The sequence below is a fragment of the Nannospalax galili genome, unplaced genomic scaffold (genome assembly GCF_000622305.1).
Source record: "Nannospalax galili isolate Female #2095 unplaced genomic scaffold, S.galili_v1.0 scaffold54, whole genome shotgun sequence".
Taxonomy (NCBI): domain Eukaryota; kingdom Metazoa; phylum Chordata; class Mammalia; order Rodentia; family Spalacidae; genus Nannospalax; species Nannospalax galili.
The window spans coordinates 5,662,732-5,677,631 of NW_008341028.1; the positions used below are offsets into that span (position 1 = coordinate 5,662,732).

General features: G+C 48.8%; 1 protein-coding gene across 1 annotated transcript in view; it reads right to left on the minus strand.

Annotated features, from left to right (window-relative positions):
• Igdcc3 (immunoglobulin superfamily DCC subclass member 3) overlaps positions 1-14,868 on the minus strand; it is a 44,471-nt gene extending 29,603 nt beyond the window's left edge. Inside the window, exons 1-2 of the mRNA XM_008836316.2 lie at positions 14,704-14,868; positions 11,755-12,060 (exon numbers count right to left, since the gene is read on the minus strand). Coding sequence (XP_008834538.1) covers positions 11,755-12,060; positions 14,704-14,830 — 433 coding nt within the window. The 5' untranslated portion in view covers positions 14,831-14,868. The remainder of the gene's footprint in view (positions 1-11,754; positions 12,061-14,703) is intronic.
• Between the last annotated feature and the right edge of the window lie 32 nt (positions 14,869-14,900).

A 14,900-nucleotide genomic window follows, 5' to 3' on the forward strand; every position in this document is an offset into this window, starting at 1 on the left:
AGGCAAACCTGGGTTTGAATCTCCACTTCCCTACTTCCTTTGTAATCTTGGGCAAATTAATCAGTCATTCTGGGCTTCCATTTTTCTCATCTGTAAAGTAGGACTAGAGATACCTATGAATGGAACTCCTATGGGAATTAAGCAGATGATTTCAGAGTTTAGCACAGAGTGACCATGGCTATCTTCTAGCACTAGCTGGTTTGCTCAAGTGCCAGTTCATGGTCAGTTCCCTGCATCCAGTGTGCTTTAGGAACGCAGAGGCCCCCTGCAATCTGCCATGGATGTCAGCAATCCACATGAGAAACCCAACCATGACAAAGGCAACATAGAGTCATGCATGCCAGTTTGTCCTGGGAGAGGGGCACACAGGGACAATAAGGCTCAGGGGTGGGGGGAAGACCAGAGATCAGAGGAGTGACAAACCAGAAGAGTTTCTAGACATCTGACATGGGGGTAGCTGGGAAAGGCCAAGAGGAAGGGATAGAGGGATGAGGTTAGAAGAATCTAGGTCCAGGCTACCCTGGTCCAGGCTAAGAGAATGGTTTGCTGCCCAGGCTGGAGGAGTGACAAGTCCTCAGGTAGTCATACCCTTGAGGCTTTGGTTTTTAAGTCTGTAAAAGGAGGACAAGTCTAGTGGTGCATGCATGTAATCTCAGCCTAGGGAGACCATGGAAGCAAGATTGCCCTGAGTTCAAGGCCAGCCTGTGCTACATAGCAAGATGCTGCCTCAGAAAACAGACAAGCAAAAAACCCCAAGAAAGTGGGGCTAAACACACTCCCAAGTTTCTCCTGGTCCCACTTAGAGACTGGGAAGACTTAAGGCCCAATGGCATGAGAATTTTAGGGTCCTTTACTGCAGCATGCAATTCTGAGAAAGGGCTACAACTTGGTTCTCTCTCATGGTGGTCTGCTCCTTCTCTCCTTTTAGGTGGTCTGGTCTCCATCTGCCCACCCCAAGTCCCTGGGGCCTCTTGATAGTCTCCACTCCCTCACATTCCAGTGGCCCTGGGGGTAGCAGCCAGACCAGAAAGTCCAGTTCTTGCCTATTATCACCACTAGCATCTCTCTGCAACCCAACACCAGCATTCCAGAGAGCAGCCAGGTGCTGATCCATCCATGGTCAGGGTCAGTGTCCAGCTGGGAGGCAGTCCACCGGCAAACCAACTTCTCAGATTCCTCCAATGACGGCCTATGTCTGGAGAGGCTCTTCCTTATTGGGGAGCCTGTGGAACTCTTCTTTTGAGGTCCTCTTTGAACTTCCCCCTTAGTCTCTCCTTTTAGGCTCTCTACAGAGGCCATCTGCTCCTGCAGCAGAGAGACCCTCAGAGCATAGCAGTTAGAGAAATTACAGGAATGCCTACTGTGGAGGAAGGTAGGAGAAAGGGCAGAACAGAAAAGGTGGGGGAAAGAGGAGCTAGGGAGAGGAAAAGGTAGGGAAGACAGGGTAGGAGAAACTAACACTGGGGGTTATTAGAGAGAAACGCACCAAAATCTGCCTCAGAGGAAGGCAGAGGTGGGGTGATCCACAGAGAAGAAATGGAGATGGTGGTGGGAGACAGTGGGATGTGACTATCTACAGCAAACTCTCTCCTCTGTCTGGACCAGCTGGCCTGTGCATAAGTTCGGCCCACCTGCCCCTCTAGCCCCTCTTCAGGCCTTTGCCCAGCCTCTGCCTTCTACCTTCCCAGCATCTGATGTCAGGTGTCCAGGAGCTTCTCCTTAGGAAGTGCACAGGGATTCTCCTCCCTGCTCTCCCCCTACATCTGAGAGTGGTAAGAAAGTTTTAGTATGTCTTAGAACAGGGTGAACCAGTGTGGTAAAGGGGCGGATGCTCAGAAATCAGAGAGGTTTTGGGAGGACGCAGCAGCACAGGTCTATAGGCTCACTGGGATGGCAGGCAAATTTGAGGATCCACTTAATGAATAAAAACTAAGGCCTGGATTTTGGGGAGCTATGGCCATGCCCAGAGGCCTACAATCTTAGCCTCACCCTCCACACAATGACCTATGGCTCACCTGCTCCTCTCTCACTCCAGCTGGCTGGGAAATGATCAGTACCTTAGATAACCTAATAAAATTATCTGTCACTGCTCCCTGTATCAGCTTTGGTGACTCCAGCTCTATAGCCTGGCCATACTGCTTGGGGGAGAGAGGGGGAATTTCTGTAGGAAAGTCCTTTGAAGAGAGATGGGCCTCAAGTCTAATCCATGCATACCCTTCACACACACACACACACACACACACACACACACACACTCTGGTTTCTACATTCCTTATTTGCAACAAGGTTACAAGCTAGAGAAATCTAGGGTGCCATAGGTTAATACACTGGGCAGACATTTTTGGTGGAATTACTCAGTCCAGTTTAAACAAAGACAGGAGGGAGCTGTTTGGTTTGACATCCTGCGTGTCTTTCTGTTCCATTCTACTTTTATTAAAGCAAAGTAAAACAGCCTTCAAGCTACTATGCAAAAGTTTGTCTGGGACACAGGGACATACGCACACACTCATACAAACACACACACACACACACACACACACACACACACACGCATGCACGCACGCCCGCGCATGCGCACACACAGCCTGCAGGGGCTCTGGAGAGGAGCAAGAAAGGCAATACAAATAGGCCAGGAGTGAAAAAGTCCTTTCTCCCTGGGGGTGGGGAAGGGGCAGAGGGTTAAGGGGGGCTTGGGGCCTGTTTCATTTGCAGGCTGCAAATGCCTCTCCTATTCACCGGCCCACATTCCCAGCCCAGGCGCCTGGCCGCTGACAATGCCTGGACAGGAACAGAGAAGATTTGCACATTGTTGTTTAAGGGGCCAGCTGGCTGCCTGCAACAGTGGAGCCAAGGTGTGGGAACCAGCAGCGCTCAACTTCCACACTTGAGTCCTGAGGGTGGGGTGAGGGGTAGCCCTGTGTAGAGGTGGAGGTCTCCCTCCTCCCCATCAGGCCATCCCCATCAGGCTGCAGGACCCATTCAACCAGAAAGGAAGGTCCAAGGCAGGAGATCTAAGACCGGGGCACGGAGAACTAGGCAATAGAATCTGAGTCACACCCCATCTGGTGAGGCAGACAGAGCCTCAGTTCCTCTAGATGAACAGTCACCCCATGATCCTGCCCCATGTGCACACTGTACAACCAAATCTATTCTCTGTGCTCACAGGTTCTGTTTCTTGGAGCTGTGCTATCTATTAACTGAGGGAAAAGGAAGAGAGACAGAGAGGCAGAGAAAGAGAAAGGGGCATAATGGAGAGAGAGAAAGGGAGAGAGAGTACTTCAGGCCCAGAAGACCACATGTTCATTTGAGTTTTTAACCAAGCTCCACAGGCAGGCAATGTGAGAAATACAAAAGAAAAAGAAGCCCTCCTCCAGGAGCTTAAAATCTAGTTGAGGAGACAGATGGAGTGTGTGGCTATAAAACAGTTACTTAACAATACAAGCAGCCATCACTAGGGGGAAGGGCTCCAGCCTGAATGCCACAAACCTCAATTGCTCTAGCCCTAGGAGAGGAAGTAGAAAGGACTGTAAGCTAAATGGCCTCTGGGGAAGGATAGGGTATGGGAAGAAGAGGGGCAAGAATAGCCTGATAAAAGGCCCAGAGAAGGCAGGTATGTCCTGAGGTGCTTAGAGCAGAGATGGGCCTCATCCACACTCCCAGTCTTATAATGAGAGTGACTTGTTCATAGCACACAGAATTCCTGGAGTCAAAAGAAGGTTGTGTCACCCATTCTCTTTTTCATTACCCCTTTTCAGGGGTGTCAAAATGATGCACCTGTGGGACTGGGAGCTAGCCTAGTCTGTAAAGTCTTTGCCTTGCAAGGAGAATCTGGGGGCTGGAGAGATGGCTCAGCAGTTAAGAGCACTGGCTGCTCTTGAAGAGGACCTGGGTTTGATTCCCAGAACCCATGGTGGCTAATGACTGTCTGTAACTCCATTTTCAGTGGATCTTTCGCCCTCTTCTGGCCTCTGTGGGCATTACACACAGGTGTACTTACATCCATGTAGGCAAAACATTCATACACACAAAATAAAAATAAACTTAATTTTTTTCAAAGAATGAGGATCTGAATCCAAGACCACCTACTTCCTATCCTGACACTTAGGATCCCAGTTTGGGGAGTGGGGCAGAGATAGGAGGATCCCTGGGCTTCCTGGCCAGTCAGCTTAACCTACTTTGAAAACTCCAGGCCAGTGAAAGACCGTGTCCCAAATAATCAACAAACAAACAAAATAAAACAAAACAAAACAAAAACAAGGTGGATGGCACCTGAGGAATAACTCTGAAGGCTTTCCTCTGGCTTCCACACTCATACTGCATAAGCATACTCACATGCACACACGCAAAAATGGCCCATTTGTGGGAGGCTGATTGGCAGGTAAATGGGTCTCTCACCCCTTTGCCACTGCATGGTACAGGTAAGCTTCCAGGAGGAGGTATGTCTAGGTGTGACCACTTACCCACCAGTGACACCAGCTGCAGCACCTATTTCCTATCCTGACACTGTTGGAGGAGCAATGAGGGGACAGTTCCTTGGGCCTCTTCAGCTGGGCTGCCCTTTAGGGAGGGGAGGAAAGCTTGAGTTCTACTCGCTGGACCTGTGTAATCAACTACCAGGTAACAGGGCTCCAGTAGCCAGGAGCCACCTCTCTACAGGACCCATCACCCTAATCAGGGCCCCCTAAGCCCCCACCCACCTATCCACCCAGTAGCTCCTGGTACACTGAGGAGACGACTGCAATTTTCTAGATTAGGGTACAGTAGTTCAAGAGAGTTAAGTAACATCTGCTCAGGGGTTGTGACTAATGAGTGACAGCTGGTTCAAACCCATCTAGCCTCTGCCCCAGAGGCCTCTGCTCTGTCAACTTCACTGGGCCACCCACAAGTCCACTAGAGATTATGACTTTAAGACTGGGCAGTCACTCAGAGAGGCCAAAGGGTCAGTAGCACTGGCATCACCTGGGCTCTCTCTCTGGTTTTTTTTTTTTTTTAGACCAGGCTGGCCTCAAACTCACAGAGATCTGCCTGCCTCTGCCTTCCAAGTGCTGGGATTACAGGTGCTACCACACCCAGCCCTAACCTAGGCTCTTATTAGATGAAGAAATCTAGGTCTTGTCTAGACCTTCAGGTTCAAAATAAAATCTTATCAAGATACCCCCAGAAGGGATTGGCAGGATGGGTTCAATTTGGGGAACCATGGACTGGATCACAAAATGTTTCTCTTATGTTCCCCTAGGAGCCTGCAACCAAGAATCCATGGGCAGGATGGAGAGCTTCTACCTAAGAGTACATACGAAGAGCTGGGTGGATCCTCTAATTCTCTCTACTTCTTGAGGCTAGTCCATCCCTCTTTAGAGTGATCCAGACACATGAATCTCACTCAGCAAGAGGGAGTCAATGTATGTGCCCTCCAGAGTGATAACATAGGGTCTCTATGGTGGTCAGTCTTCATTGTCATCGTGACTGGGTTTGGACTGACCTAGAAACCACACCTTTGCCTTGTGGATGGTGTTATTTCCATAGAGGTTAACTAAAGTGGAAAGAAAATTCAACATGAAAATGAGTGATTCTATGCTATGGGCTCAGGTCTGTACTAAATAAAAAAGGAGAGTGAGCTGAGCATCAGTATTCATCTCTTTGCTTCTGGTCTGCAGACCCAATGTAAACACTGCCTTATGCTCCTGCCACTATGCCTTCCCTTCCATGATGAACTGTATCCTCAAACAACGAGCCAAAATAGGCCTTTCCTACCTTAAGTTGCTTTTGTCAGATATTTTGTCCCAGCAACAAGTAACTAATTTAGTCTCCTGGGTCCATCTAGACTTAGACCACACCCTAAGGCTAGGGGAAAACCCCAGGCCCTTCCAGAAAGTTAAAACAGAACAAGAAGCTCTCAGGTCTCACAGTCCCATAGCCTGGTAGATTTCCTTGGAGTGCTTCCTACATGAATGCCAATGAGGAAAAAAGCCCAGGCTGGGAGTGGGATCAGGCAGTTTGTTTCAGCTGAAGATTAACCTCTTCAAGCAGCCAAGATTACATTTAAAGGTTTTGTCCTGAAGTTGCCTTTAAGCATACAAGGATTACCGAGTGACTTCTGCATGCCAGGTAGAGTTTGAGATGCACTGGTCCTCATGACCATTCTTTAAGGTAGGATGATACGTGTGTGTGTGTGTGTGTGTGTGTGATGAGCCAGGAGACTCGGTCAAGGAAACATGAACTTGTCAAGGACTCCATGTTAGCAAGTCTGTTTTTAGCCTTCAAACTCTTAGAAGGTGAGACAGAAAGGCAGAGAATCTAAGCATCCTGAAATCTTGAGTATGCTTAGAACCCTGAGGGACATACTTAAAGGGGAAAACTGAAGCCCTAAGGAAGAATGAGCCTACAGCACAGCCCACCTTGGGCAGGACATGGTGCAAGGACAGTATTTGGAGTGGGCAGGGGTGCCCTCTGGCCTAGGGCTTCAATGCCCTAGCAGACCTTTCTGTGGAGAACTGGATGCCCATGTGCCTCTCTGGGTAGATCATGTCTGTGAGCAGTGCTGAGCATGCCTCTTCCCCCTCATCAGTATCCAAGGAGCCCACAGGAGAAGTAGGGGGTTCTAGAGGCATCTCACATCTTTTCAGAAAACCATCCTCTTGTGTCACACGACATCTGCAGTGCCAGCAGGCAAATGGGCAGGGGGTGACTATCAAGGAGGAAACCCAGACCACTAATCAGTTTTGAAACTTTCTAGAAACATTAGCCTGTGAAATGAGTGGAGGGATCCAGTCACAGGGTTGCTTGGTGCCCAAGCAAGTCCTCATAGGGCACAGACTTGTGGAGAGGAGGGGGAAGACTATGTCAGATTGCCAGTGCTCAGAGGCAATTCCCTCTGCTGTCCCTGGGACCCCAAAGAATTAACCAGTCAATAGAGGTAAAAGAAATGAAACATCATGAAGGTATTACCATGTATAGGAAAACACACTTAGGGGCTGAGAGATAATTGGGAAAATGCTTGCTGCATAAGCATGAGAACCTGAGTCCAGATCTCCAGAACTCATGTAAAAAGCTGGGCATGGTAGGTGCACCTAGAATGCCAGGGCTGGAGAGGCAGAGACAGAAAGATCCTGCGGACTTACTGGCCAATGAGTTTAGCTGAACTGGTGAGCTACAGATTCAATGAGAGAATCTAGTTCAAAAAATAAGATGGAAGGCCGGGCGTGGTGGCACATGCCTTTAATCCCAGCACTTGGAGGCAGGGGCAGGTGGATCTCTGTGAGTTCAAGGCCAGCCTGGTCTACCTAGTGAGTTCTAGGACAGCTGGGGCTACAGGGAGACCCTGTCTCAAAAAGATCAAAAAAAAAAAAAAAAAGATGGAAAAAAAATTTTAAAGGGTGGGGGGCTGGAGAGATGGCTCAGCAGTTAAGAGTACTGACTGCTCTTGCAGAAGACCAGAGTTTGGTTCCCTGCACCCACATGGTGGCTAATGAGCATCCATAACTCCAGTTCCAGGGTATCTGACACCCTCTTCTGGCCTCCATGGGCTTTGCACAGAGGTGTATTTACATACATGTAGGCAAAACACTTATACATAAAATAAATAAATAAATAAATAAATAAATAAATAAATAAATAAAAGTGAGAGATTTGTCGCAAAAAAATAAGGTGAGAGTAATTAAGGAAGACAGTGGAAATCAACCTCTAGGCTCCACATACATGTGCACACATCAACATGTACACACATATAACAAACACACAAAATGTGTCTTGGGTAGAATTATAACCTAGTATGCTCAAGAACCCGTGTTTGATCCCCAAATGAGAAAAAAAATATCTCACAATGACACCATTAGTTTTTTTTTTCCTCCTAGCTCTTCTCTCTCACCAGGATCCTCTGCTGATGATGCAAAGACCCAGCAGGTCTCTATCTCTCTGCACTAAAGCAGGCCATGGTGGATGGGAAGCATCGTTATGGGACGTCTCATTCCTATCCACACACTCAGCCATCTGCTCAAAGGCTGCACCAGTCTCCCCCTGCCTTGTGGAGAAGGCCAGGGACCGGCGTGGTGGCTGAGCCAGGAGTGATTCTCATCTCAAAGTCCAGGGCTGCCTCCCATTGAGCTCCATATGGGGGCCTGGATCAGCCTTCCTTAGAACAAAGGGGCATCTTCAGCCCAGCAAGAGGGCTCCTGCTTGGAACAATTCATCACTCACCAGCCTGTTCAAAGGAACTTTGCAAATGTCCTCTGAGCCAGGAAGAAACTTGTCAGAATTTTCAGGGAAGGAGGCAGCGTGCCATAGGAGTTAGTTGGGAGGATGTAGGGTTCAGGCTGCCTGGTCTGCAGTCTGACTCTTCTGCTTCCCAGAAAGTCACCATTGAACTCCACTCCTCCAGGCTCAGTTTTCTCATCTCTAAAGGGGGAGTGTTAGTGCATGTCTCCATGGTCATTATGAAGATTCAATGAGACAAGTCACATAAAGTATTTTGGATGTCTAGCATGCATGCAGCAAGTACTGTTAGTTAGAGTTATTATCAAAAGTAAAACTATGCCCCCCCGCCCCTTTTTGAGACAGGGTCTCCCTGTAGCCCCAGCTGGCCTGGAACTTGCTAAAGTAGAACAGGCTATCCTGGATCTCACAGATATCCCTCTGCTTCTGCCTCATGAGTGCTGGGATTAAAGGAGTGCACCACTGGGGCTGGAGAGATGGCTCAGCAGTTAAGAACACTGACTGTTCTTGCAGAAGACCAGAGTTCGAATCCCAGCACCCACAAGGCAGCTAACGACTGTCCATAACTCCAGTTCCAGGGGATCTGACAGCCTCTTCTGTCCTCCTCGGCATTGCACAACACAGGCGCACTTACCTACAAGCAGGAAATACACTCATACACATTAAAAAAAAAAAAAGTAAATAAAATTTTTTTTTTTTAAAAAAAAGGAGGGTATCACCACATCCCAGCAAAAGCAGCCTTTTTTTTTTTTTTTTTTTTGATTTTTTTGGGAAAGGGGCTCCCTGTAGCTCCAGCTGGCCTGGAATGCACTATTTAGACCAGGCTGGCCTTTAACTCAGAGATCTGCCTGCCTCTGCCTCCCAAGTGCTGGGCTTTTTGTCTTTTTTGAGACAGGGTATCCCTATAGCCCCAGCTGGTCTGGAACTTACTATGTAGACCACACTGGCCTCGAACTCACAGAGATCCGCCTCCTGCCTCTGCCTCCCAAGCTCTGGGATGAAAGGTGTGCACTACCACACCTGGCTGAAAAGCAGTCTTTTTAAGAGACAGCTGCCTCCCTAAGGAACAGAGATATAGGATGGAACACTGGCCAAAACTCTTGGCTTTTCTCAAGAGCAGTGCCTTTTCTTCGTCATCCTTCTCCCCGTCCTTCTCCTCTTCCTCTTCTTCATGTATCTTTTCTCTTCACATTTAAAAAATATATTGTTTATTTTTTGTGTGTGGGTGTTATCAGAGGACAACTTGTAGGAGTCATTTCTCTCCTTCCATCATGTGGGTTCCAGGGATTGAATTCAGATCATCAAGCTTGGCAGCAAACATCTTTACCTACTGAGCCATCTTGCCCACCCAAGAGAAGTGCTTCTTAATCATGAGCCTCACATTCCCCCTCAACTTGTGACCTCCCCAACATACATCAATAATTTTGGTTTGTGCAACACACATCCACTGTGCACAGACTAAACAATAACAATAACAGATTTCCAGGATAGAGCAGGTGAAGCATAGCCATCATTTTCATCACTGTAACAATTAGTGGTTCAATGTGTATGTGTGTGTGTGTGTTCATGTGCATATTCAAGGGTGGGATGTGCATGTACTTGTGTGCATGTGTACATGGAGACCAGAGCCTCAGGTGTCATTCTCAAGGGCACTTGCCACCTTGTTTTTAAAACTTTTATTTTATGTATATGAATTTTGCATTCGTGTATGTAAGTGTATCCATGCCATGCAATGCCCACGCAGACCAGAAAAGGGCATTGGATTCCCCTGGAACTGGAGTTATGGACAGTTGTTAGCCACCATGTGTGTACTGGGAATCGAACCAGTGTCTTCTGCAAGAGCAGCCAGTGCTCTTAACTACTGAGTCATCTCTCCAGCCCTCCACCTTGTTTTTTTGAGGCAAGGTCTCTCATTAGGACCTAAGGCTTACAAATTTGACTAGGTCAGTGAGTTCCAGGGATCCTCCTGTCTCCACTTCCCTGGCACTAGGATTACAGGGACCTACTATTATGGCCACTTTTTACAAGGGTCCTGGGGACCAAACTCAGGTCTTCATGGTTGTATAGTAAGCACTTCACCCTAAGCCATTTCTTCAATATCTCTCTCTCCATATATATATATATATATACATATATGGTTTTTTTTTTTTTTTGGCCTTTTTGAGACAGGGTCTCCCTGTAGCCCCAGCGGTCCTGGAACTCACTATGTAGACCAGGCTGGCCTTGAACTCATAGAGATCCACCTGCCTCTGCCTCCCAAGTGCTGGGACTACAGGCGTGTGCCACCCCGCCTGGCTTTTTTATTTTATTTTATTTTAGACAGGGTCTCACTATGTAGCCCTGGCTGGCCTGATACTTTGTAGACCAGACTGGTTTCAAACTCAGAGAGATCTGCCTGCCACTGCCTCTTGAGTACTGGAATTAAAAGCAAGCAATGCCATGGCTGGCCTAACCATGTATTTTTTAATTTATTTTATTTTATTTTTGTCTTTTTGAGACAGGGTCTACCTGTAGCCCCAGCTGGCCTGGAACTCACTATGTAGTTCAGGCTGGCCTCAAACTCACAGAGATCCACCTGTTTCTGCCTCCCAAGTGCTGGGACTAAAGGTGTGCACCACCACGCCCAGCTTAACCATGTATTTTTAATTTTTTATTTATTTTATGTGTATGAGTGTATTGCTTACATGCCATGGAGGTTAGAAGAGGGCTTCGTATTCCCCTGGAACTGGAGTTAAGGACAGTTCTTAGCTGCTATGTGGGTGCTGGGAATTGAACCTGGGTCCTCTGCAAGAGCAGTCAGCGCTCCCAACTGCTGAGCCATCTCTCCAGCTCCAACCATGTATTTTTTAAATCAAATTGTTGACCAGCTTAAGAATTCCATTACAGGTGAGTCTTATCCTAATCAAAAGATTTCAAAGTTAACCTATAATTTAAAATTGCATGTAGCTAAAATAACCCTTTAAAAATCTCTTAAGTGGGGCTGGAGAGATGGCTCAGTGGTTAAGAATACTGACTGTTCTTGCAGAAGACCTGGGTTTGAATCCCAGCACCCACAAGCCAGCTAACAACTGTCCATAACTCCAGTTCCAGGGGATCTGACAGCCTCTTCTGTCCTCCTTGGGCATTGCACAATATGGGTACATTTACCTACATGCAGGCATAACACTCATACACATAAAATAATAAAATATTTTTTTAAAATCTCTTAAGTATGCCTACAAAGCGAGGCAAATTTTTCTTCTTTAAACACTAGACCAGGATGCTTGTAGTGGGAGAGATACATGAAAACCAGGACAAGCTGAATCAAGACTTGAATGAGTCCCTACCTCCAATCCATAAGTAATTGGCTTATCAATTCACAATCCAGTCATTCAGGTGAGCACATGATATAATTTTGCCATCCAAAATCACCACTGTGCCACCTGATCCAAGCTAGAGAATTCATTCCCTTGAGTTGCACAAGATGGGCTGAGCTGTTCCCCTGCTCTCACGGCCTAGGCTGACCCTGATCATCAGTCTGGTTTTTTCAAAGGGACATCCACTTACTTGCAGCCTGGATACGAGCCTTCCGGCTGACCAGCAGCCCAAAGCGGTTCTGAGCCACACAATCATAGTCACCTTCATCTGAAGGGCCACCTCCTTGCTCCAGTCTGAAATGACGGATCAGTAGGGATCCATTGGCCAGTAGGGTAGAGTGTGTGTCCTCGGGCAGTTCTGCCCCATTCTTTCTCCAAGTGACTCGCACTGGAGGAGTCCCCTCCACTTTGCAACCCAGCACTATGGGCTGCCCAGGGACTACAATATCATCACTTGGCTCCACAGCAAATGCCAGTTCGGCAGAGTGGCCCAGACCTGCAACACGGAAGGGGAGATGTCAGGAAAAAAGATGTTAGTGTGGAATGCACATCTGGAAAGAATTCCATACAGAGGATTTCAAGTTCCCACTGCAACCCTTTTGTATCTACCAGTTTAATAGGAATCTCTGTTATATACAGAACTTGATGCATTATAAAGTGCCATCCCATGCAGTCTTTTACTTAAATCAGATCACTTAAGGAGGATGAGTGTCATTTGTACCATTCCCTCTTTCCCAGATAACTAAAACATGGAAATGCTAAGTGACTTGCCCAGGGCCTCACAGTTCATCTGAGTCTCAAAATCTGAGTCTCAAAAGCAACCCTGAGCCAGGTGTGGTGGTGCACTCCTGTAGTTCCTGCACTTGGGAGGCAGAGGCAGGTGGATCTCTGAGTTCAAGACCAGCCAAGTGTACATGGTGAATTCCAGGCCAGCTAGAGCTACAGGGAGACGTATTTCAAAAAGACAAAAAAAAAAAAAAAGCCTGATCCCAACAGTCTGTTGCCACTTTCGTAGTCACTCTCAGATAGGCACTGAAGCCTCATAGACTTTCATTATGTTCAGTGTGTCCTGACTTCCCAGTTACTAACTGTTTAAACAAGGATCAACACTGTGGTTTGTGTTTGAGTTGTGGTTTGTGTTTGAGTTGTTTGATATGATTAACAAGAGGGCACTATAGAAAGTTAAAGTTCTAAAGCAACACGAAGTGAATGTCTCAGTTCGCTGAGTGTTTGCCTAGCATACATGAAGTCCTGGGTTTGATCCCCAGCACCATGTAAAACCAGACATGGTTGCCTATGCCTGTAACCCCAGTACTGGAGAGATGGAGGCAGGAGGATCATTCTCAGTAGTGAGTGAGTTTGAGGACAGCTTGGTCTATGAGACTCTCTCTCTCTCTCTCAAAAAAAAAAAAAAAAAAGAAAAGAAAAGAAAAGAAAAGGAAAAGCAGGGTAGAAGGTGGAGCTAGAGGGGATGGCTCAGAGGTTAAAATCTGCTTCCTGCTCTTCCAGAGACCCGGAGTTTGGTTCCCAGCACCCACACCAGATGACTCACAACTAACTGCCTATAACTACAACTCCAGAGACTCCAACACCCTCTTCAGGCTTCCTCAGGCACCAGCACCACATGACATACATTTGCAAAGACATATATGCATAAAAATAATCTTTTTAAAAAGCAGAGTGGGATAACAATAAATCAAGTTTTCATTTGCTGGCAAAACCATCAGAGGCATAGCAGGGAGCAGGGGGTATGAGCCCAGCACTCAGGGTATAGGCTAGGGTGTGGCATGTTGCGGTTCACCTTACCCCATGCTCTGGGTGTTGGGCCTCTGGTTTTGTTGTAAGGAGAGATGAGGAGTAGTAAACATTAACTAAGATTTCCTAAATTTAGCAGGACAGACGTCTGGAACCTTCACTCCTAGTTAACCTCACTGCTATAGAGAGAAAGCCAAGGGAGAAGAAGGGTGTGTGAAGAAGGGCCTGCGAAGAGAGAATCAGAACCCTGGCAGAAGGCACAAGCACTCATGACCCCCCACCCCCAATGATGCTAAGTCGCTCCAGCACCAACTTCCCAGGAGGAAAGAACCCGTCTGATCTAGAAAGGCAGCCATAGAACCCCACCACCACCTTTTCAGGGAATTAGCCATCCTAGAAAGGTCACGTGTCATGGGTGGGGCGAAAGGACTATTCTGGCATCGCCCCGACCCTAGGGATAATGACCGGTTAAGATATTTAAGGCTCACACTCCTTCAAACCCCTCCCATCCTTCGCACGTCTTAAGTTTGAGCCGCCTTTGCCCCCAATACAACCCCAGTGTAGCCATCGGGTATGAGGGGATAAAGTTTCTCCCCGGTCCAGACGCGATATTTTTCTTCTCTGGAGCGGAGGAGAGAGAACAGTCCCAGAACTTGAGGCGAGAGAAGGGTCTAAATCGCACCCTCTGGGGGTCGGGGGAGATGGGTCCATTACAGTAAGCGAGGGAATGAGGGGCTGCCCAGCGAGCCCGGGGTACGGACTCCGCGAGTGCTCGTTCGGGGAAGGGCGGGGACGCGGGCGCTGCGGCTGGCTCGGGCTAGCTCCGCTCCGGGGACATCTCTTCCCATCTAGCGCTCCCAGCTCTTTCCAGGGTCGCTCTCTCCGCCCACCGGGAATCCTTCCTTCCTCTTCCTCGGGCACTGCCTGGCCCAGTTCCAGCACCAGGCCCGGGCGATGCCTTCTCAGCCCCGCGCAGAGGCGCCCCATCCCCGGAGCCCGATCTGCTGCCCCTGGCTTCGGTCGCCTAGGACTACTCAGGGTCTCTGGCCGGGCTCCATGCACCCGAGCTCGTCCTTCTAGGTTGGGACTCGGATGCTCAGTCTCCTCTGGCTAATTTCCCTCTGTCAGCAACCCCGGCCCGCCTCCCTAACTCCCGCTTTGCCGCGCTCCTAGCTCCCGCTTCCAGGGTCAGGGTCCTGCTCAGGTCAGGTCCTGAGTCCGGGAGGAGCAGGGAACAGAGCTCCGTCCTCCCTCCCAGGTTCGGTCCTCCGCAGCCCTGCCTGGGTGGCTCTCAGGATCCCCGTCCCGCTCCGTCCCTCCTGCGCCGTGTTCTCGAAGGTCCCGGGGTCGGTCCCTGTCTCCCGGGTCCTCTGCCCCGGCTCACCCCGGCTCGGCGCAGGAAGCAGCAGCAGCAGCAACAGTGGCGGCGGCGGCGGCAGCAGAAACAGCAGGAGCCGGGGCCGGCGCAGCGCGGGCGGGCGGAGCAGGGACGCGGTGTGCGTTGCAGCCATGGGGCTCTCGGTCCGCTGGGCTCGGCGACGCGCGGCGCTCCCCGGGGGCCTCCGGCGGGCTCACAGCGTC